Source organism: Amphiura filiformis, chromosome 3, assembly GCF_039555335.1.
Source record: "Amphiura filiformis chromosome 3, Afil_fr2py, whole genome shotgun sequence".
Taxonomy (NCBI): domain Eukaryota; kingdom Metazoa; phylum Echinodermata; class Ophiuroidea; order Amphilepidida; family Amphiuridae; genus Amphiura; species Amphiura filiformis.
The window spans coordinates 41,316,524-41,340,628 of record NC_092630.1 but is presented as its reverse complement, the minus strand read 5'-3'; the positions used below and the strand labels follow the sequence as shown (position 1 = coordinate 41,340,628).

The following is a 24,105-nucleotide window of genomic DNA, read 5'->3' as shown; positions in this document are numbered from 1 at the left end:
TGTTACCTATTTCAAGTAAGTAATCAACTGTTATGAATCAAGAAGAAATGAAGAAATAACAAAGAATATGAACCAGAGCTATACCCACAAAGTTTGTTAACAATTGTTAACGGAAAATGAAGCCTCCGAAACGACAAATATCTAAGTCCGGTTCTCAAAAATACAGGGCTGTTCACAATTAAAACTAATGTGGCAGTTTTTAATGAGCATATGACTACACTTTCAGCATACAAAAAATTATCCATGAACTAAGTGAAGAAAACACAGGGCTTTACAAAAATGTTACTATTTTTTTAGTACATCAAAAAGGCCATATTTATGGACATTTAAGCCTGCCAAAACTGAACGCAGTAACTCCTAAAGATGATTATGCTACCCAAGGTATCTGCTAACTAGATGACTTATGTGGCCAAAAATTATGGAATTCTGTAGCTTTATTAGACCCCTATGGATCAAAGTGTTAAAAATCCAAAGTTACACCCTTTACCGTGAAAATGACCATATACTAAAGTACCAAAAATATAAGGGTTGCTCCAAATAGATATGGAACATGTAATAAGCACTGTTGTACAAAATACTGTTCATTCAAGTGATTGATTTCAAAAGTGAAAAATAATAAAGTCTGCAAACTAGAGTCATCATTTACAAATTGTTCAATTTTAATTCACAGATAACCCTGACAACTGGGAGCCACCGTATGCACCCATAGTGGAGGTATTACCTGAATGCAAAAGTTCTTGTGCCAGAATCACGTTTGACACATATGAGTGGACTGAAGACAATGGGATTAGCACATATAGAATCACATTGTCTTGTATAGGTGACAGCTGTCCTGAGCCGCGCACTAGATTAGTGGATTGTATTCAGGTAAGTTGGTCTTTGTATTAACTCTGCCCCTCTGGACCATGCCTAATAGGCTCTTATAGTTGATATCCATACACCCCTATGGAAGTATGAATTCATACTCTCTGTGTGGAAGTCTTAAGCATAAAAGTCAGAATTGAACAGTTTTGAACAATCTCAACTTAGATCTATGCTATTTGACGATTAATGAGCATAAATTCATGTACATGTGTGGGTATGTTGTGCATATCACATGTTTTCATGACAGTTTAACACCACAGTAATTGTTGAACAAGTTTGTTTATCCAACAAAAAATTCATTCAATCCTGTGGAATAAAGCTCTAACCCAACAAAATAAAACAAAACAAGTGTGTTGTCTATCCTTATCTCTGGCTGGGAACTTTCTTCCTCGATGCAATATGTTTTGGGCAGCATACATGTACACCTGTCACCGTATGGTTACTCCACAGACTACACATCCAAATTCTCACTGGATGTACTTTGGAGCTACTCTGGATTACCCCCAGGCTTCTCCGAAGCAGTGCACCGTAACATGAGTCAAAAGTCTGTGTCCTACTCCTAGCCAGTTTTCCATGGGGTACCTCCGGAAGAGACAGTCTCTAGCGGAGTACCTCTAGAGGTACTCCGTAAAAAAAAATGTTTGATGATCTGTTGAATGCTATTTGTTCAATTTTGCTTTATTGTATGCTTTTATATTAGGGATTTTTGTTCTTTCTTTTCTTTTCTTTTTTTTATTTATTATTTTTCAAATGTAATCTGTATAGGTTTTTAAAATAATATAATAATAGAAAAGAGTAAACAAGTAAATAAATAAATAGGCCTACACATTTAGGCCTATAGCCTTATTTTGCAGCATGTCTCCGAATCAGTGGAAGAAACTCTACTTGGAACCTAATTATCATAACTTTTCATGCCGACGTAGCCACCTCTACTTTTTTAATAGGCCTACACAAATACATAAACAAGTTCAGAAATAAGCAAGTAATATTAATGAAGTAAATAAATGACTAAATAAATTTATCAATGAATAAACAAGTAAATAAATAGGTAGATTAACAAGTATAAATTAATACGCAAATAAAGTAAATAAATTAACATGTAGGCCTAAATAAAAAAAAAATGAATAGTGCTCATAGACCTATCAGCTTCAGTTTCAGTTTATTTTTTCACCATACAATTTATTTAAGCCTACATGTTAATTCATTAATGTTACTCCAGGGTTGGCTAGTGGCCGACAGCTAGCAGATGAACTTCAGAGTAGCCTTCTTCAGAGTTCCTTTAGAATAGCTCCGATATGGCGTATCTAGGATGTGGCACTGGGGTAGCACTGGAGTTGTCACCTAGACGGGGACAGGGGATGGAGTGACCGTGAAGTAGCTCTGATATAGTGTATCAAATATGGATTTACTAAGGAGTAGCTTCTTCAAAGTAGCTGCAGAGTAATCCCATTAAGGTGTAGCCTTAGGGTTACACCAGGTGTAGCCCCGAAGGTAATCTGCTGCGGTGGTACACCATGAATGAGAATCTGGATGTGTACTACAGACTAACCGCAAACAGCATCTTGGCATCACTCGATAGTGAGGCTGATTGTTCCATGTAATGCGACAGATGAAACTCCTATGTACATACCACATATTTGTAGGTTTTTTTGGTAAACGTGAAGACGTGCAATGCTTTATCGCATATACGGGAAGGCATGCAACGCTGGTGTGATAGACATGCACAATCGAACAATCAGCCCTCATGAATATGCGAGAATTCACAGCATACAAAGCACAGGGACTTTGACTCTTGATGGATAGTTTGTTGTGGCATGTGGGTTACTCATACTTTTATCACATGACATGCATTGTCCACAGAGCATTATGGGTAATATGGTGACTTAATTCCAGTTGGAAATGGTCAGCTGTGAAGTTTGTCCCTGTAAGTTTTTGTATGTAAATTTTGTCAACTTCAATGTTGTATTACAAGAATCATGTCTGTATTAAATTTGGTTGTAAACTTTGGCTCACACACCAGGATTTTGCTAATAAAATGTTGAAGTTGACCAAATTTTACACAAAAACCAATTGGTGACAATCATGGTAAATTTTGGTAATGAAAAATCACACAAATTTCAGCTGATGAGGTGAAATCATGCATCCCCCTATTCAGCACTATAATAATGATGTTGCCATTTTATATTTTGCAGACTTTAAGACAAGGCATACCCCAATGTAACACAACTTTCTATGACTTGGAACCAAATACATATGCCGTATTTGTAAGTATAGTTGTTAAGAGAAAGACCAACCAAAGTCCGTATGCACAAAACAAGTTAGATCAGGTCTAACTTTAGACATGGTCTAACTATTCATCCTTTTTTTCCTCTTGTATTCCTAGTAAAGTCCAAAAATTAAACTGTGGCTATCTAATATTATAGCCACAATGTGTGATTTGCTCCACAGCGGTGCCCTCAATTTGTCTTGAATTTCTACTTTTTACATAATTGTAATGCCCAATGGTGTATTAATATTCCATGTGAAAGATGTAAGCCTGAAGTGCTATAATTACAGTAAATGTAAGTTTTTATATTTAATCTGAAGATCTCCTGTTTTATTCAGTTCACCAATTAAGTGATGACTAACACGTCTTGTGCAAGTTCACTGCTGCACTTGTGTTTCATTGAATCAGTGACATATAAACTGTGTGCATATTGCTATTCGTCTTACATCTTATTTATGCGTCCCAGCACAAGTCTATGCATTCAAAATTTTGAGTATAGGCTTTGAATTTGCTCATGATTTTTGTGTTAATTTGATAATAGGTGATAAAAGATATCAGAAAAAAACCCAAAACATTAGTGCTGTATTTGTGTGAAACTAGCAGTCACCCATCTTATGCATCACCACCCTCTCAAGTTTTTATTGCGAACAATTCTACCAATTCCCTAATTTATTAATGATCGATCAGTCTTTTCCTCTTATCTTCTTATTTTTCATAAAAGTATAGAGAAGGTTCATCCTTAGGGTCACAACATGTATTTGTTCACAGCATATTGGCAAACCCACAGCTACGTAACGGAGAAGATTAAATTTGCTGTAAAGGTTCCTTGAGGAAGTTATATCCTCTGTAAATAATGACATTTTTGGGTAAAATTTGTGGTAAAAATTACATAAGAAGTATGTTTTTCAACCTGAATATTTGTATTCATATTGAAATGTTTCACGTAATTCCATTTCAAGAATTATGCAGTGTTGTAAGGCTACATCTGTGCCAAATTTGGTGTATTTCTTATTAAAGGGCAGGTCTATAGCGAAAACAACATCATATCATTGGCAAGCTAATATTATGAGGACAATGAAAATGACTCCTTTTTTGAGAAAATAAGACGTTTAAAATTGATATTCATAAAAACCAACTTAAGCGGTGAGTTCCTTGAACGAGACAGTTTTGGCCTAGAAAACCGTGACGCCATAAAATGAGATGTGCCCGCTGTGAGAAAAGGGACTATAAACGCTCTCAATGGACAGAACGTATACTGTTGCTGTTCACAGAAAAAAATTCCAAATTAAGTATTACAAATTTCATGGTTTTTAAACATATGGATAAAATCAGCCGCTTCTTTTTTATATATTAGACAATTGTGATATTACAATTCATTATGTATATCAATATCATGAGAAATATTAGGCCTAGAAAATAAATACATAATTTGAGCTTAGAATTTTATCTGAGACTAGCATATAAACCGTGTTAGTCCATAAACTCATGTATCTGATCTATAGTTTCAGTTGGATGAAATATTACAAAGCAAACGCATACTAACAATTACTGTGTGGGCTTTGTTCCCAAAAGAGAACAATAGCGTGCATATTGTTATGCAGCATTGTTATGGTAAGTGATAGTACAACTCATTGTTGCTAATGTCAAACTTGTCAAAGTGATTGTGATTGTATGATGAGAGCACGATAAAGTGTCCGCTTCATTTACCTACGTCATCAGTCAAACGGGGAGAACACATACGCTTCAAACGGGGGAAGAACACGGATGAGGCTAAACTTTACCCACACAATTTCTCCTTTTTCAGGAGAAATACGCACAAAAAAATTGCAACAAGTGTCAACTTGTAATGTAATAATTATTCTCTTCAAATAGAGATAAACTTGTTTTTGCTATAGACCTGCCCTTTAAAGAATGTAGGATTTTTCCAATATATTGCAAAGTACGGCTGGATGATGATGAAAAAGCATCTCATGTGTCTTTGCACTGTGAATATGCAGTTTTGTCCATTTTTAGTAATATCAATGTCATGCTAAAATGAATCAAGCTATTTCCATGAAAGTAACAGAGTATGTAGGAGACATGTGTGCCATCGTATTGCACTTATTAAAGTTAGATACACTGTTGACTGTGTTTTTAATATTTTTCAAACATGGTATAGATCATTCTAGGACACCTTGTATAATATAAAAAAGTTGCAACTCTATGCACTACTATGTCATAGTTTATTGTTTTTCCTTTATAGCAATCGATCGCACAAAGCTTCAGAGATGGCAGAGTTGTAATTGGAGGAGTCCGTAAGAGAAATACATTTGCCATTTCAGGTATGATACAGTTGATAGATGATAGGAATTTTGTTTTTACTATCCTCTACCATTAAATAGGCGACAGGCAGGTCATATATTTGGAGTAGTGGATGCCAGCTACTACAATCTACCAAAAAACGTTTCAAAACGTAAAAAGGGGCCAAAGTTTAAAAAATCTTTCCTGTGTGGCTTTTCACCCTTTTTAAAACTTGGTCCCATTCAGTAAAGTAGTAATAACATGAAGAACGAGTCCTAATTTCTACAATTAGGTTTAAGACTGTTCAAAAGCATAGGTTTATGTTTTATTATATTGCGTGTTCATAGAGAGTAGTAGAGTATTATATATACTTAGCAAATTGACTGTCTGTCAACGTGCATATAGGCCCTACATCTGTACATGAGGCGCAGAATCGCACAAGACGATGAAGAATTTAACAAAGTGAGTATTTGCTACTTTTGCTTAAATCAAAATACATTATAACGTCTTTACGGAAAAACTTCAATCACGCACGAACATTAATTCATTTACTCTACAAAATGAACACTGACAACTAAGAAAACAAACAAGTAGCCTAAAGATGACTTCATATGGGTCTTTAGAAACTTTCATAAATGGGACCAAGTTTAAAAAGGGTGAAAAGCCACACAGGAAAGATTTTTAAACTTTGGCCCCTTTTTACGCTTTTGAAACGTTTTTGGTAGATATTAATTCTTTTTTGAGGTAAAAAATATTGCGCAGTAAGTGGGTTCTTTGTAGCCATGCGAGGCCGAACTAGTTGGATATCCATATTTCGCGGTTAATGGTTCTTTTAGTAGCCCTGCTTGGGCAAACTAGTTGGATATCCATATTTCGCGATGAGTGGTTTTTTGAAGCTTCGAGGGGCAAACTAGCTGGATATCCATATTTCGCGGTTTGTGGTTCTTTTTAGCCCTGCGGGGCAAACTAGTTCGATATCCTCATTTCAGCGGTTAGTGGTTTTGACGACCGTAACCACCCCAATCACCTGCATGGGGTAAGAATTATTAAAAAAATTAATAGCTGAACCCAATAGTTCAGTGAGGGACTGGAAACGACATATTGATGACTATATATAGAGTGTATTCAATAAACCCAAGCAGAACGAGAGCTGCTAAGTTATCCGAACCATAAACACATGCATGATCAGACAACGGGTGTTCAATTTCCACATAGCTTCCCACGTTGTACACACGTCAGTCGAATTTGGCGGTGTTGGTTTGTTAGCCCTCCAAGCTATAACATTGTTCACTTTGTGTTGAACTTTGTATGTGGGCCTCACTGTAATAACATAAAGATCAGTCTGATCAGTGTGATATCATTTCAAGAGGTCACTTCACATGATTAAGCTAAACAGTCTAATTCGGCCCTGATTTGGTAAAATGATCTAACTTGAAACTAAAATCGCTGTTTCGAGAAAAAGAGCTTTAAAGTTTGAACACTTGACGTTTTTCTTTTTGAATAAAATAAATTATTAAACAGATCTAATGTCTTAGAAAATATATAAATCTCATTATTTGGTGCAGAAAAAAGTTAAGAGTCCCACGTAACATCGCACGGTAAAAAGTGAAAAGTAATTGAACAAAATGGTGTTGTTCAACGATGTTTTAATATAAAATTAAACACTGACGTTTCGTACAAAAGTACTTTATCAAAGTGAGCAAAAACAACCGTGACACTCCCATCACGCGCCACTACAACGAGATTCCCCATATTCCGTCTGATCTTAAAGTCACTGGCTTCTCCAAACCTCAGGTTCAGATCACTAGCGTTGGTTGAAGGAACAACAATCAATCAATCAATTTATTTCATCCATTCATATACATGACGGCACCCTTGCTGGCCCTGATAGCATCGGACTTAATGTCCAATTTTCTGCATTCAAACTTTAATTTCCTTTTGGTCACGCCCTGCCCATTTGGTAGATCTTCATTCTCTCCATTATAGCAGTTTTTTGTATTTCTTTCTTTCTTTCTTTCTTTCTTTCTCCCCTTCTTTCTTTCTCTCTTTCTTTCTTACCTTCTTTCTTTCGTTTTTCTTTCTTTCTATCATAGGGCTACTTTCATTATTCCTTTCCTTTTTAGTTCTTTTTCTTTTCTTTATTTCTTTCTTCTCTTTTCATTTTCCTTCCTTGCTTTTTTCCTTTCTTTCATTCTTTCTTTCTTCCTTCCTTTCTTTCTCTCCTTCTTTCTTTCTTTTTATTTGCTTTCTTTTCTTTCTTTCTTTTTTCTTTCTTTCTTTCTTTCTTTCTTTCTTCCTCTCTTTTTTCTTTCTTTTTTCTTTCTTTCTTTCTTTCTTTCTATCTTTCTTTCTTTCTTTCTTTCTTATTTTCTTTCTTTCTTTCATAGGCCTACTTTCATTCTTTCCTTTCCTTTCCTTTCCTTTTTCCTTTCTTTATTTCTTTCTTCTCATTTCTTTTTCCTTTCTTTCTTTCTTTCTTTCTTTCTTTCTTTCTTTCTTTCTTTCTTTCTTTCTTTCTTTCTTTCTTTCTTTCTTTCTTTCTTTCTTTCTATTTTCTCTTTCTTGTTCATTCTTTACTTTCTTCCTTTATTTTCATCAGTCTCTCTTCCTCTTTCTTTGCATTTCATTTAATATCTAGAGTTTGTCTCGACCGCTTTACGCTCAAGCGCTGCTTTAATTTATGTGTTGCGCCATTTCTAATCACGCACCTTTTAACATCGCGTTTCTCATTTTTGTTTTCCGCACTCGCAGACATTCTCTATTTTGCTCACTTTGATAAAGTACTTTTGTACGAAACGTCAGTGTATACTTTTATATTAAAACATCGTTGAACAACACCACTTTGTTCAATTACTTTTCATTATTTGGTGGCATGGTGGTGATTTGAGGATGTCACCAATGAAAAGAGCGGCCTCACATTACCCATGATATGGATTTATCTCAAAATGTCCAAATTTCAAGTTATTGTCAATTCATTTTAAACCAGTGATAACCAGTAAAAGGGTGTAGCTTTGAATTGATGTGATGGGATTCAATTTTATGCAATATCTATGCCAACCAACCGACGGTTTCACGATTTAAATTACTATAGGCCTATGGCCCTAGATTGCCGAGAAGGATTGATGCAAACATGCAAAGGTTAATGAACGAGAATGAAAAGAACAGATTAACTTTATCATGTTTGTCTCCCTATGCATGAGTGCGTATATTTATGGCCTTTACAATATTTTCTTATGTTCTTGTTTGGTATGGGGTATTATTAAAATAAAAAATAGTTATATTAAATGAAATCGTCTTCATTCAATTGTGCTCTCTCTAAAGCAAGTAGAAATAGCTTGTACACATTTCAACATGGGAAAACGTTTTGACGTATCTATAATTAGTAAAAACATGTAGCTCAGCGGCCAGCCAACAAAAAGAAAATGTCTATAGTAGGCCCTTAGCTGGCCCTATACGAGAAACAAGATTTTCTGTCTGAATTGGCCGTATTTTACGTGTAAGAAAATCAATCGCATTATCGTGTTCACTCAAAAATTTAGAAAATAAATGGGCACTTCTGGGTTGGGTATCTATCTATCATGTCTATAGATTCTATAGAATTTAAGTATGATATATTTTAGATGGTAAATATATTTCACTTTCAAAGTTTGTAGTTTTCATAATTGCAATTTCTGAATATGATATAAAAAGCGGTAATAAGTCTATAAATGTAAGAGTATCGGATCATTTTGAATGTTAATAAATGCGAAAAGCGCCGTCGGTAGACACCAGCAATATCAGGGATTGCCGCGATTCTTGCAGTAGCTTTTATGAATAGAATACAATAGTGGAGCTCTCTTTACGGGCAAATAAACCTCGTCGCGTTTTGCTAAATTTCACTTCTTCTTTTTCATGAACTAACCGTTATTTTTTAAAACTTGTGGCAAAACATCGACCGATGTTTTTAATAAAATATTGGATCTGCCCTGTCATCTATCACAAGGTAGGGGATAGTAAAAACTAGGGGATAGTAAATTCATAGTTTATTCTCACTCTATGTCAGTTAGGTGTTCAGGTGTCCCAACTCTAAATGCACCATGGTTCATTTACCCAACTCTAAATGCACCATGGTTCATTTACCCAACTCTAAATGCACCATGGTTCATTTACCCAACTCTAAATGCACCATGGTTCATTTACCCAACTCTAAATGCACCATGATTCATTTACCCAACTCTAAATGTACCATGGTTCATTTACCCAACTCTAAATGCACCATGGTTCATTTACCCAACTCTAAATGCACCATGGTTCATTTACCCAACTACATCAGAAACCCGGAAGTGAACCAAAAGTCAGTGTCAAAAGTTCATAGTTCGTCATTTTAGCGTGACTTTTAAGCTTACCTAATGATTTTAACGGAATTGTCGTGCTAAAAATGACCTCTAATAAACGCCTTTGGGAAAATGTAACACCCGGGGCGTTTATTTGACTAAATCGGTATGTATGTATGATGCAGCTGCATTTTTTCCGTCTGTGCCCCCGAAATTTTATTTTGCCCCCCTTCCACCAAGAAAGCTGGCTACGCCCCTGTACCCAAATTTATCTCCAAGATAGCACAGTGTTCCATGAATTCTAAATGTATTTCTTACACGGGGAAGCAAAAAATGTCCAAATTCCAAAATGTCCCAACAAATCCTGAAATGTCCAGGCTACAAATCCTGAAATTGCCTGCAATAAGCTTTTGCTGTAAAGGGACGGTACATCATGATTCAAATGATATAGTCGTCATACATGTACACTGTATATCTTAATTTAAGGGGGTACTACACCCCTGCCCAATTTTGTGCCTATTTTTGCATTTTTCTCAAAAATTATAGAGCATTGGTGACAAGTAAGATATGTATATTATAGGGGCAAGGACTACAATTGCTACACTGGAAATTTTATTTCAGCACAGACAACAGTTGTGGAGTTACAGTCAAAAATGAGGGAAATCCAATATTTGATCAATAAATCAATAACTACTTGCCTTGAGCTGCTGAATTTTTAGTGCAGTAGTTGTAGTCCTTGCCCCTATAATATACATATCTTACTTGTCACCAATGCGCTGTAATTTTTGAGAAAAACGCAAAAATAAGCAAAAAATTGGCTAGGGGTGTCAAGTACCCCCTTAAGGCAAATATTACCGTATGCACTGTGCATTTATTTTTATATTTAAAATTCAGGGTTGTGAGAAAAGTAACCCATGGTGAAGAAGTAAATTGTATCTGTTTCGTATAGATTTGCAACCTGCATGGCTATTTACAAGTGTAGATGCAAATATAGTTATTATCATCAAATGAAATTGAATTGAACAGGGGAAGTACACATTCCAACAATATTAATCATTTTGATCAAACGATGTTGCTGCTACTGCTATATAAATGTAAATACTGAAAAGATGTGTAGACTCTAAAACAGGATAGGCCTCAGTGTACAGTAGAATCTGTGTACATAATCAAACATGTACTATTCTGTTGTCAACACTTCATCTATGTTATCATTATACATGTAGCATCACAATGATTATATGTATGTAGGTTGGGTGATGAGGTAGCTTTGGTGAGTGGTTGGGTGGGGTTGACCAAAGATGACAAGGGAAACAGTGAAATGTGGAACACACCTGCAATTATCATACTGACTCATTCTATAAAACCTTCATATAGGGATTCCTAACCAAAAATATTGATTGGAAAATGTTTGTGGTGTGGAATATGTTTACATTGGTACTAGTGGTAGGGCTTTTTATCAGATTGAAAGCCAAGATTTAATGCTCCATAGCATGCTTCGTTAGTGAGGTGGTACGGTGTTAACAAACTAGTTAATATTTGGGGATCAGTATACCAACAGGTTAGTCACTTGGTCAGTTGGGATTTTTAAGGGGTGGTGCATTATAATTATGTGTATCCCTTGTGTGGTGATTTACAGGGTAAGAGAGTTGATTTTTGGCATGCCAAAAGGGTGGAGGTATTTAAGATTTTTGGCAGACAAAATAGGGGCCAAATTTTTTGGCAGGCCAAAAGGAGAGGGGCAAGTGATTTTTGGCATATATGTGGGGAGTTTTGATATTACACCCTAAAAAGTGTAGAAACATGCCAAGAAACGTTCAAATCAAATATGCAAAATTTCCTGATCGCTGTACTTGCATCACATGATTAAACAATTTAAGTTTTAAATTGGTGTTTCTCCAAATTCTAGCATATGTGTAAGTTTTGTGTATTTTATTGTATGACGACAGGGGGAGGGGCAAAGATTCACCACCCCGACCCCAGAGTCATGGGTGTCAATCCGGGGAGTGGGGGCGCTATGTCCCGGTCCCCCAGAGCAAGGATTCAAATTGATTGGTGCATAAAGGTGATAATGAATAGCAATTTTATCTGAAGGGATATGTTATAATGTACAAATTATGAACAGGGGAAAGCATTAGATAATGTGCCCCCTTACCTCCCAATCTGAAAACATGGGAGGACATACAGGCCTATAGGGGCCCTATACTGTAAAACAAGTTAATTTCGCGAGCAATTTAATTTCGCGAGCAACTCAGATTCGCAAAATTAAATTGCCGCGAAATTACATTTGTGAAAATACGCTTGTAAATGAACCATGGTGCATTTGGAGTTGGGTAAATGAACCATGGTGCATTTAGAGTTGGGTAAATGAACCATGGTGCACTTAGAGTTGGGTAAATGAACCATGGTGCATTTAGAGTTGGGTAAATGAACCATGGTGCATTTAGAGTTGGATAAATGAACCATGGTGCATTTAGAGTTGGATAAATGAACCATGGTGCATTTAGAGTTGGGTAAATGAACCATGGTGCATTTAGAGTTGGGTAAATGAACCATGGTGCATTTAGAGTTGGGTAAATGAACCATGGTGCATTTAGAGTTGGGTAAATGAACCATGGTGCATTTAGAGTTGGGTAAATGAACCATGGTGCATTTAGAGTTGGGTAAATGAACCATGGTGCATTTAGAGTTGGGTAAATGAACCATGGTGCATTTAGAGTTGGGTAAATGAACCATGGTGCATTTAGAGTTGGGTAAATGAACCATGGTGCATTTAGAGTTGGGTAAATGAACCATGGTGCATTTAGAGTTGGGTAAATGAACCATGGTGCATTTAGAGTTGGGTGAATGAACCATGGTGCATTTAGAGTTGGGTAAATGAACCATGGTGCATTTAGAGTTGGGTAAATGAACCATGGTGCATTTAGAGTTGGGTAAATGAACCATGGTGCATTTGGAGTTGGGTAAATGAACCATGGTGCATTTAGAGTTGGGTAAATGAACCATGGTGCACTTAGAGTTGGGTAAATGAACCATGGTGCATTTAGAGTTGGGTAAATGAACCATGGTGCATTTAGAGTTGGATAAATGAACCATGGTGCACTTAGAGTTGGATAAATGAACCATGGTGCATTTAGAGTTGGGTAAATGAACCATGGTGCATTTAGAGTTGGGTAAATGAACCATGGTGCATTTAGAGTTGGGTAAATGAACCATGGTGCATTTAGAGTTGGGTAAATGAACCATGGTGCATTTAGAGTTGGGTAAATGAACCATGGTGCATTTAGAGTTGGGTAAATGAACCATGGTGCATTTAGAGCTGGGTAAATGAACCATGGTGCATTTAGAGTTGGGTAAATGAACCATGGTGCATTTAGAGTTGGGTAAATGAACCATGGTGCATTTAGAGTTGGGTAAATCAACCATGGTGCATTTAGAGTTGGGTAAATGAACCATGGTGCATTTAGAGTTGGGTAAATGAACCATGGTGCATTTAGAGTTGGGTAAATGAACCATGGTGCATTTAGAGTTGGGTAAATGAACCATGGTGCATTTAGAGTTGGGTAAATGAACCATGGTGCATTTAGAGTTGGGTAAATCAACCATGGTGCATTTAGAGTTGGGTAAATGAACCATGGTGCATTTAGAGTTGGGTAAATGAACCATGGTGCATTTAGAGTTGGGTAAATGAACCATGGTGCACTTAGAGTTGGGTAAATGAACCATGGTGCATTTAGAGTTGGGTAAATGAACCATGGTGCATTTAGAGTTGGGTAAATGAACCATGGTGCATTTAGAGTTGTGTAAATGAAATGAACCATGGTGCTTTTGGAGTTGGGTAAATGAACCATGAGATTACTGAGAAAGCCATCGGACCTAGAGCCACCACGTTTGGATACTCACAGTTCAAGTAGAGACCTAGAAATTTGGCACAACTTTAAAGTATCAATTTCTCCATGAATACCAAGTAAAATTTACCTAGTTAATTTATAACATTGATTCAATAAGTTTAAGTATGTTAAAAAAGAAATTTCTAATTGTTAATTGAATATCATACTTTTTATAGATCCAGGTCCACCAAAGCTAACTGACATGCCTCATGATATCACCAAAATTGTCAATGGCAGCAGTGTCAGTGTGTCATGGACACCACCAACGGTTAGCAACTATGTGCCCTCCATGGTTACACTGACTTCAACACATGACCCAGGAGATAATTTCACTGTAGGACAAACTACCGTTACGTATACGGCAACGGACAAAAGTGGACGTGAAGATGAAGAATCATTTAATATATTTGTAAATTTACTGAGTAAGTATTTTGACTTCAATCAAGCAGCTTAAACTTTTAAACCTAGCATCCGTGAGTGGTTGTTTGGAGGTGCCCTCTGTGGCGCCCAGCCCCACCCCCTCCAGGTGGATTTTGTGTTTATGGTGTTCAGGAACTTAGGACTAATATAAACTTTAAAGCTATTATAGTACCTCTCATGTATTAGTTGCTCTTCAGATTTCTAATGTTATCTTTTTTTCATCATGTCCCTGTTTACCATACAGCACCACCTACAACTCCACAACCATCTACTACAGCACAACCAGCTGCATACCAACCAGCTGGACCACAACAACCTGCAGTAGCGAAACCACCAGCAAATGTGAAGTCTCCCAAACCTTCTGACAAAAAGAAACTGATCATTGGTGCCAGCGCTGGAGCTGTATGTGCAGTGCTTCTCTTGGCGCTTGTCTTAGTTTTGAAGTTGAAGTTGAAGGTTGTAATGAAATCTGCTGACTCGAGTAGTGTGGGGTCTGAGGATAGGAAAACACCAACAGAAAGTACGGATCTCACGCCATATGTTAATGATAAAGATAACTTGGTGGATAATACACAAGGTGAGTATTGTATTGCACTGAATGTGGTTAAACTTAGGGGCTGTGCAATAATTATGAGCCCCAGGGGGTAAAATTTCAAACGGCTCGCCAAAAATCGCTTGCCCCCCATCTCGGCCCGCCAAAAATTCTTTGCCCCCCTGAACATGCACATGGGATCCGTATTTCCATATCTTAAATGGTCTACTTACATGTTGATGTTGCGAGCACAGCGAGCAGGAAAATTTGCATATTTAAGCGTTTCCGTACTGTTTTCCTAAGCCTTTTAGAGCGTTTTATTAAAAAGGCGCCCACCTAATGTGTGCCAAAAATCGCTTGCCCCCCTCTCAGCTTGCCAAAATTGCTTGCCCCCCTTTTGACTCGCCAAAATTTTCTTGCCCCCCAATTTTACCCTCCCCAGGGCTCATAATTATTGCACAGCCCCTTAGGATATTGTTTTGGGGCGAAACTGTAGCAACAGTATGCAAATCATTTGTTAGAAAACAATAAACCATTTCAAATGAAGATCAGAAAAGTTTGGAAAATCAGGTAAGGTATTTAGTAAGCTAGGAGGTCAAATTGGCGGACAGGAAATGTCATGAATCACAGTACCCTTTTGAGCGAAAAAAACCAGCTTATTTAGCCATTTGAAGTCAACATGGGGTCATCAGGTAAAATATTTTCAGAACATATTGGACTAACACTGCCGCTATTTGGCACTTCACAATATGATAGTAACGGAAAGAAAAGTGCAAATTTTTTTTTTTTTTTATTTGGACAAATTTACATAAACATCAATCTCTTACACAAGACATACTCCACACTTGATTGTGTCTTTCATGCAGATTTCTGTTCAGGCTAAATAGTTGCGTAAAATAGCATTGATGACCCAAAATCCAAAACAAACATCACCTGTCTTTGGAAAACTTCAATTGAAAAGGTCTATTGATAATCCAAACATAAATCTTATAGAGCTATATCTTGCTACTGAAATATAATTTTAACAGAATGTATTATGTTAACTTGAAAAATATTATGTGGAAATTACACTTCTCCGTAGTCCACTTGCCATTGTGCATATTCAGAATTACCTTTGCATTTAAAACTCCGATTGTGTGCACAATTGATAGATTTTCCTGATCTATTCAGTCACCGTACGCCCTCTGTTAGCTTGATACCCAAGTGGACTACTGACATTCGATTGCGGTCAAAATGCTTAACACAGGCCCCTATGGCAAGAATGTCGGATTTTTGGCCTACTAAGAATAGCATGATGTAATGCATTTTCATATAAATTAACCAATTGTGATGCAGCATTTGTGTAGGCGGGGCCTTACCATTTTCCCGATAGTAATCAAAGTTTGTTTATATGTGATGAACCAGTGGAAGAAATACGTTCATGCACGTGGGGTGTGTGTACACATATGTACAATGTACGTGTGTGGATAAATCCTGATCGGGCAAATAAAGTGTGTCTCTACCGGCTATAATAAAATATACCTAAATTAATTTATAAACATAATTATTTAGCTCCGCTGTTTAGAGACGGACCATGACATGGCCAATATCACCCGAGACTTCTTCAGGGAATTCTGCTGATGAGGCCGGGTGCGATACAAAAAAAACCCTGCGATTCATCATGCATTCTCACTAGGATGTGAAAATTGTAAACTGACTCAGGAAGAAGTCCTTCATCATTCCATGGCTGGTAAAGACGTTTTCACCATTCTACCCAGATTTTTAGCAGGGGGGCTGACAAGATGGAATTTGTTGATGACCCATTCTGGGAGGCGGTTCCCCCCTTTAGGTCAGAAAATTTTGCCAAAAATACCTAGTTTCCTGGATTTTAATGACATTTTTCACTTCACCTGAAATTGTTGGGGGGCGGGGAAAAGTACTCTAGCCCCCGGTTCCTAAGCTACCAACTAGATATAATATGGGAAATATATTTTCTACCAAAGCAGCACCGTTTGCTAGGACTTTTTGTCGGGTGGGAAATCCCAGACTAGAAGAAGCACACAATTTGAGTTTACCTTGGGAAGCAAAATATGAACGCATTTACATCGATAGTTCTAGCCAGGGACAATATTGTCTTCAAGGAAAGAAATTATTCATGACACATGGAGAACGATTGTGCGGATTATTAAATTATTGTGGTAATCATTTTGTTAAAGATAAATATTTCATAATAATGGGAAAATTAGTTCCTGCCTCTCTTAATCCGTCTACATTTGTAGCTATTTTAGAATTTCGGATGACTATTTTACCTGATAGACATTATTTTGATATGGCCTTTGTAGCCAGTGATAGGGACTATACGAGGGGGTATCCAAAAGTTTTTGACATCACCCAGAAGCGAAGGAGCTATATAGATGAAATTTTGTCAGTGTAATTACTGGTCCTTATGTACATTATGGTCCAAAAATGGTCTCATAAGTATGTTTACTTTCTTTACAGGTGGCGCTAGATGGCAGTAGGCGCATAACCTGTAAAATGGTGAAAATCGAGGCACGCAGCGTGATTAAGTTCCTGCATTTGAAGGGTTAGGCCTACAATGCTCAGAAAATATATGATGAAATGAAAGCTATCTACGGTGATGATTGCCCATCATATGGCACTGTTGCTTTTTGAAAAAGGAATTTCCAAACTGGCCACATGTCCCTCACAGATGAGCCAAGAAGTGGGCGTCCATCACTTTCGGATGATGCGGCCACAGTGAAGAAATTCAAGAAAGTGGAGGATCTTATCATGAAAAGTTTATGCGCCTACTGCCCATCTAGCGCCACCTGTAAAGAAAGTAAACATACTTATGAGACCATTTTTGGACCATAATGTACATAAGGACCAGTAATTACACTGATAAAATTTCATCGATATAGCTCCTTCGCTTCTGGGTGATGTCAAAAACTTTTGGATACCCCCTCGTACATCTTCTTTGAGCGTTACGTAGCTAGCTAGGTTTGGCTGCATGAAGGCCCGGACAAAACGGCACACAAAACGAGGCTCTTTCCGTCTTTTCGGCATGCCATTAAATATCAAAAGCACCTGGCCACGGGGCGGCATTTTCTTCCCAATTAACAAAACATTCACGTCAATAAAATTGCAACCCCCTATTTCGGCAACAAAATTTTATGCCCCCCCACCAATACACCTTAGCCCTTAAACAGACTAAAATTGTATTGAAAACAGGCTTTTGAATTAAAAATAAACAAACTATCTCATCAAATATTTTATGACCCCCTATTTTTCTTTCCAAAAATCTATGACCCCCCCTTCCGAAAAAAAAATGCCTTTCCCCTAAAATAACAGAAAAGTCAACATTGTGTTGTGATGTGATCTTGCCGGCCTATTTTTAAAAATAATGTCCTGTCTGGTCCTGTCTCATGCCAATATTTTGCACTCAGTTGTGTGTTTGTGCACTACACAAGTGAGGTTCGTGATAGGCCAAGATAGATGCTATATGCAAATTAGGGGTATTTTCTCCTGCTGATCGATTTTGGCAAATAAATTGCTGCACTTTCCCACGGGATGACAAATAGTTGGCGTTGTATAATTTGACTTTTCCATACAGGTATTTCTTATTTATTGGGTTATTATTCGATATTTATCACAGTAAATACTAAATATAATCTTGATCGATTTGTACCACCGTTGATTTTTCTTTAAATAAATTGTATTATCTTTTGCCAAATACAAGAACCCCTGTACAATTATGGACGAGACGGAAACTATTCGCTGTTTCTGATTGGTCAAGGGATGGAGCCAATTTTAGTCTCATCGTAGCGTCACTGACTTAACCGCAATCGTTTGTCCATAGTCGTATTTTTCGTGAGTAACATGAGCTTTTTATGAAAATAAAACAGACTGCTAGAAAATCACTGGTAGGCATGAAGGGAGCCCTCTTTCAAAAAATATTAAAAAACCAAAAGTAAGGCAGGACACAAATGATCACTTAGAATGCCTACATCTAGGGCAACTAGATTTGCTTATAGACTATTTATTACATTATATTATCGAGATTGATAACATAGGCCTATTTCTAAATTTCTCAAAATTCGACTATGGCATAGTCTATGTGGAAATAAGAAACCTCCTTCCAAGGAAATTTGGCCTTTGGAGAAATATAAGAAGTAGAGTACATCAGGAAAAAGTAGGACTTTTGCTATCTTGGTGGGAAATTTGTGTGATCTTCCTGGAAATGTGTATTTTTTCCGCAAATAGATGTTGTATTTTGCTAGGTGCGTGGAATGACAGTTCTTATTTGATATTTTATTATTATTTTTTCAGCAATTGATGGAAGCCGTGCAAACATGCTGTACACCATAGATGGTGCCAGTTCACAACATCCTTGCTACGATGATGAAGAATTCAATAAAATCATAGATGATGTGTCGCTCAATGGACAAGTGTTTGGACCACTACCATCAAATCCACCGCCAACGTTCAGGCCCACAGTGACAGTAAACATTACCGCAGGGCCGCAATCCTTCCAAGGTGGGGAAGCATGGGTGTCAACTTGTGTTGAAAATGAAAAGGATAAAAAAGATCTGTTTGATTATAACGAGCTGAACTCTCATGACTATAACAGGCTGAATTCTTACGATTCTGGAATCGGTGAGCATTATCCCAGCACGGACCTCACTAGTGTTAGTCAAGTATCATTCACAGAAGAGGCTTGAAAAGTGGTGAGGAATTGTTTGGTTACTTTTTTTGTTGAAAGTGATGTTATATGACTGATTTTATTCATCCGTATTATGTACATATGACTGAAACAAGTGCTTCCCACATGGATATTATGCAGTCAAGTATGCTTGACCAAGTTGTGAGCATTGATCAATAACAGTATGTGATATGCACAAAAAAATATTCAACGAAATGTAAGAATTGAAGAAAGGTATGTGTAGCCTTATTTGTTTTACACATCTGGACCTATTTATAGCATCACACATTATTGTGTTCGGTCACAATGGTTCATTATGTAAATTATGAGGCCATTTTAAAGTTGCACCTCAGTCATGAGTAAACTTTCCTTAAGAAACACATGAATATTGTTTGAGCATCAACTCCTATGAACTCAGATGCAACTTTTAAAGCAGCCTCTTTTTTACATAATGAACCATTATGACCAAATGCAATGATGAGTGATGCTATAAATTGGTCCAAATAAGTAAAATAAATAAGGCTTCACATACCAAATTACATTTTGTAAAATATTTTCCGATATATTTCAAAAAGCTTTAGGGGAAACTTTTGGGAAAATGTTTGTGAAGTAATTGTAGTCCAAGATGGCAGCCATCGTCTATGTACAACTCAGATTATTTGCACGCAGGACGTGCTAACTCTTTGTAGTGAAGGTAATCTGTCCTTAAGGCCTAAAAAAACGATTGTTTGATTGGCGTAACATAAAAAAAATTTAGGGTAGGTAGGTCGGGATTCTTTTTTTTTTTTCTTTTTTTTTTTTTTTTTACTTTTTAAGCTGTAAATTTCGTTTGATAAAGGCTTTGGAACTTTTTTTCTTTTTTTTTTTTTAATTTATTTATTTTTATTTATTTTTTTAAATTTAATTTTTTTTTTTGCAAAAAAAAATTTAAAAAGTTAGGGTCAGGCCTAATTTTAGGGTAGGTCGGGTTACGCCAATCAAACAATTTTTTTTTTAGGCCTAAGTTACAAGTACTCTTTACTCATTGTAACTTGATGATGTGTTCCCGTAATAATTCCCTATTGATTACAATGTATACCATGTACCAATAATAAATCCCCTTTGTGAAATGAAACTGGCATCATTTTAGATTACAAGTTATGTCGTAAGTGTTAGAGAAACACATCATTATACTTTTTACAAAAAGTTCATTTGGGTTTTGACCAGAGTAAAAAATAAAGTGTCTGTGAGGAGAAAATGTATTTATAGCCAATAATATTGTGAATGGAAATAAGTAAAGCCATCACTTTTTTTACTACTGTGCCTTTGGTTTATGCATAATTTGTCTTTCCTATGCCTTGTGCACAAAATAATCAATGTTAAATGTAATAATAAATTTTTTTTAATCCATGGGATTAAGGGATCTAAAATGAGCGTTTATTGCGTTTCGACAGTATTTTTGAGGGACATGAGAGCACCTCAGACCTATCGAATTGCATTCTGAATACTGAAGCATGTCTTTCTGATATCAAATAATTTTCATTTTTGAAAATCACAATATAATACAAATTTTATGACAAATTATAAAAATTTGATATTTTTCAAATTTTGATATATAACAGTCCTCGAAGTAAATTATATAAATCTAATGATATATTCTTAAAGTGTATGTAGCAGGGAGGAAATGCCGACGGTCAATTGAAAATTTTGACCTTTCATATTGAAGATATAGATTTTTTTTCCCAAAAGACCTAATTTTTTTGGTGTTTTGGGAAAAAAATCCATATCTTCAATACGAAAGGTCAAAATTTTCAATTGATCGTCGGCATTTCATCCCACCTACATACATTAAAAGTATAAATCATCAGATTTATAAAGTTTACTTTAGTACTGTTAAATATCAAAAATATCAATTTTAATGATTTGCCATAAAATGTGTATTAAATTGCAATTTCAAAATCCAAAATTATTTGATATCAGAATGACATTCTTCGTATTCAGAATGCAATTCGATATGTCTGATGTGCTCTAATGTCCCAAAATAAATACTGTCCAAACGTTCATACCCCAGCCCTTAAAAGTTGTAAAATAATTATGAATTATTCTTAAATGATTGAATGTCATATATCTGAGAATAACTGAAATGTCTGATATATGTGTCCTGTTACAGCCAAACATGCTATATTTTGTATGTATATTTTTATAAGAAAATGAGATGTACTCTTTTCTCATTTTAAATTTACTCATGAATGTAAATTTTGATAATTACTCATTGTCATGCAAGTGTTTTTATATATTGTGTAAAAAAACTTTATCATGTTTTTATATTGTATATATTTTTATGCAGACCTTGCCCGTTACTTTCTAAAATGTATACTTACTTAGTATATTCATAATGAAATGAGGTTGGCTTGGCATAGATTAAATTCAAATTTTCAAATTCAAAATACAGTTGACCCTTAGCTTGGTATTCAGCATCAAAATGGTTATGTAATTCTCTCAGTTACCGGATCACACTATTTTCAGGCCGTTGCAACTCATATACCAGCGCAATGCAAAAAAAGTGGGGACACCACCGGCTTCCCCTGTGTATTATACGCCGGTGCCATTATCATGTGACTGAAGAAAAATGCTGCTGCCACCATGGAATTAGAGACAGAGAACCGGGACTCGACCGCCAACTTGATACATTATGAATATATGAATATATAATTACAGAAATATGCTGCTGCCACCAACGATAGCTAGCGATATAGGCTACGTAAATCGCGTATTTATACAAGGACTTACTTTTGTCACTGTCCTCACGTCCGGTGAACGGAGCCAAGAAGTCCATCGCACTTCGTGCTCTATTATTCGTCCATGCTATTTTGGTATGCCTTCGAGTGCCATATACTTTGTGTGGTGATTTTTTCGATTGTGGTTCATTACTCAAGCGTTGGATGCTGTTGACATAGTATCATTACGTAACGTCACTGGCAAATTGACTAAATTCAAATTTCAAATTCAAAATTCAGTTGAACCTAGTTCACATGAAATTGTCAGAGCCTCGGATTTTAGTTTGTGTTAACATGATTTTGTGTTATCAGGTCTTTATAATGTATGAGATATATGGTTGGGAATTGAAAAGCATTTCCATGTTATAATATTTACAAGTCATTACTATCAGAATTTTAAAATGGACTATTCCATACACCCCCTATGGAAGACAAGACCTTATTCTTCCACACAAGGAGTGTAGATTTCAAATGGAGTCACCCATGCAGGTAGCCCCATTTGAAATTCACACTCCCTGCCCTGTGTGGAAGATTAAGATTATGTAAACTAATATAATTGTGATGAAGGATATGAGGACATGTGATTATATCATGCACAAATACAGTAAAATAGTTGGTGTCCCCTCAGTTATGCTCAAGAGTTGTACATGTATATATTACATTTTGCCAAACGTGATTGTTATTGAAATATTTCTAAAACCAAAAGAGGCTGCAAACAGATCTTTTGTAATCTGAGTACTATGTTCAAGAGAGCTTGCATTCTATGTATTTGTACTGTGATACAGTTTGTGATATTTTTCAGTAACTTTGACAAGAGACATATGAATTATTTTGTTAATATTAATTTATACAGGGTGCATCAAAATGATTGGATCCATCAAATTCCTGTGATTATGTGTGCAAGATTATCCCATCGAAATGCAACATAAGATCCACCTAATACCGTCAAGGTTTGCCTGATGGTGCTATGAGCTCCCCAGACATTTGTGGTATTTGTGGAATTTTACTTGCAACCTAAAAGTGCCCTCCTGTAAAATTCCTACCAGCAAATAAGGACACATAACCTTAATTCTTATGTGGATTTTAGAGGAGGGAGCTCTCTATTTGCACGTGAAATATACCCCAAGGCAAAGGAGCCCAATTGCACCATTAGGCAAATTTTTACGGTATGTACACATAAGGTCATGAAATTATGAAGTGTGATCATTTTAAGATACTACCGCATAATTAAAACCAGAGAACCCGTACTTGACCACCATGTTGATACATGCCTGGAGCAAAAATTGGAGGCATTAGGTTTCGCGTAAAATGTGCTTGAGGCAATCGTCTTGTGAGCACAACTTCACATACTAGACGCATTTGAGAGACACACTTGATGCGTCCTGCATGTGATACCAAAACGTTTCAGATGACGCAGAATTGTTTTGTCTGTTTCCGCGCACCATAGGAAAGGACCTGAATACCCCCAATTTTCCCCACATAGTTGACGGTGCTATTGTACATGGTGGTATAGAGAGTCCGGGTTCTCTAGTTTTAATTCTGTGGCTACTACACAGAGGTGTACTTAGAAGAAGCTGGCGTTTCAATCAGTGTCAAAACTGATGGGTACCAATCATTTTGTACAGCCTGTACTGTGTACATACACCCTACATAGCATACTCAGTGTGGTGTTGTACAAAGAAAATCTATAATAGAATGTAATTCATAACATTTTCATGATTAAAGCTAGGGCATGTAAATCAAGCTAGGCCAAAAAAACAAACTTGTTTGGTTGTCCTCCACAACTTTATTTTTAATATTTCATATTCCAAACCCCCGGGCCTTAAGGGTTTTCTGAGTACAAGTAAAAATATACCCCAAGCGGGATCAGATTTCTATAAAAAACAGTAACCTAGCAGAACCAGATTTCTATAAAAACATACCCTTAACAGGACTAGTTTACACTGTGAGTTTCGATAAGACCAAGTGCACAAATACAATAATTATTGTACTAAAAATGGCTTTAAAGTCAAAAATAAGATGCGAATATTAGGATATATGTATATTACATCACATAATTCATGTTTTTAACCAGTTTAGAAATTTGAGCTGTTTTAAAATCATAAT

The 24,105-nt window shown here is 36.3% G+C and overlaps 1 protein-coding gene across 1 annotated transcript in view; it reads left to right on the top strand.

Annotated features, from left to right (window-relative positions):
• Positions 1-19,439, top strand: part of LOC140148526 (uncharacterized) — a 37,218-nt gene extending 17,779 nt beyond the window's left edge. Inside the window, exons 7-12 of the mRNA XM_072170515.1 lie at positions 671-867; positions 3,057-3,128; positions 5,373-5,451; positions 13,787-14,032; positions 14,275-14,607; positions 18,871-19,439. Of these exons, the coding sequence (XP_072026616.1) occupies positions 671-867; positions 3,057-3,128; positions 5,373-5,451; positions 13,787-14,032; positions 14,275-14,607; positions 18,871-19,262 (1,319 nt within the window). The 3' untranslated portion in view covers positions 19,263-19,439. The remainder of the gene's footprint in view (positions 1-670; positions 868-3,056; positions 3,129-5,372; positions 5,452-13,786; positions 14,033-14,274; positions 14,608-18,870) is intronic.
• Positions 19,440-24,105: the final 4,666 nt, after the last annotated feature.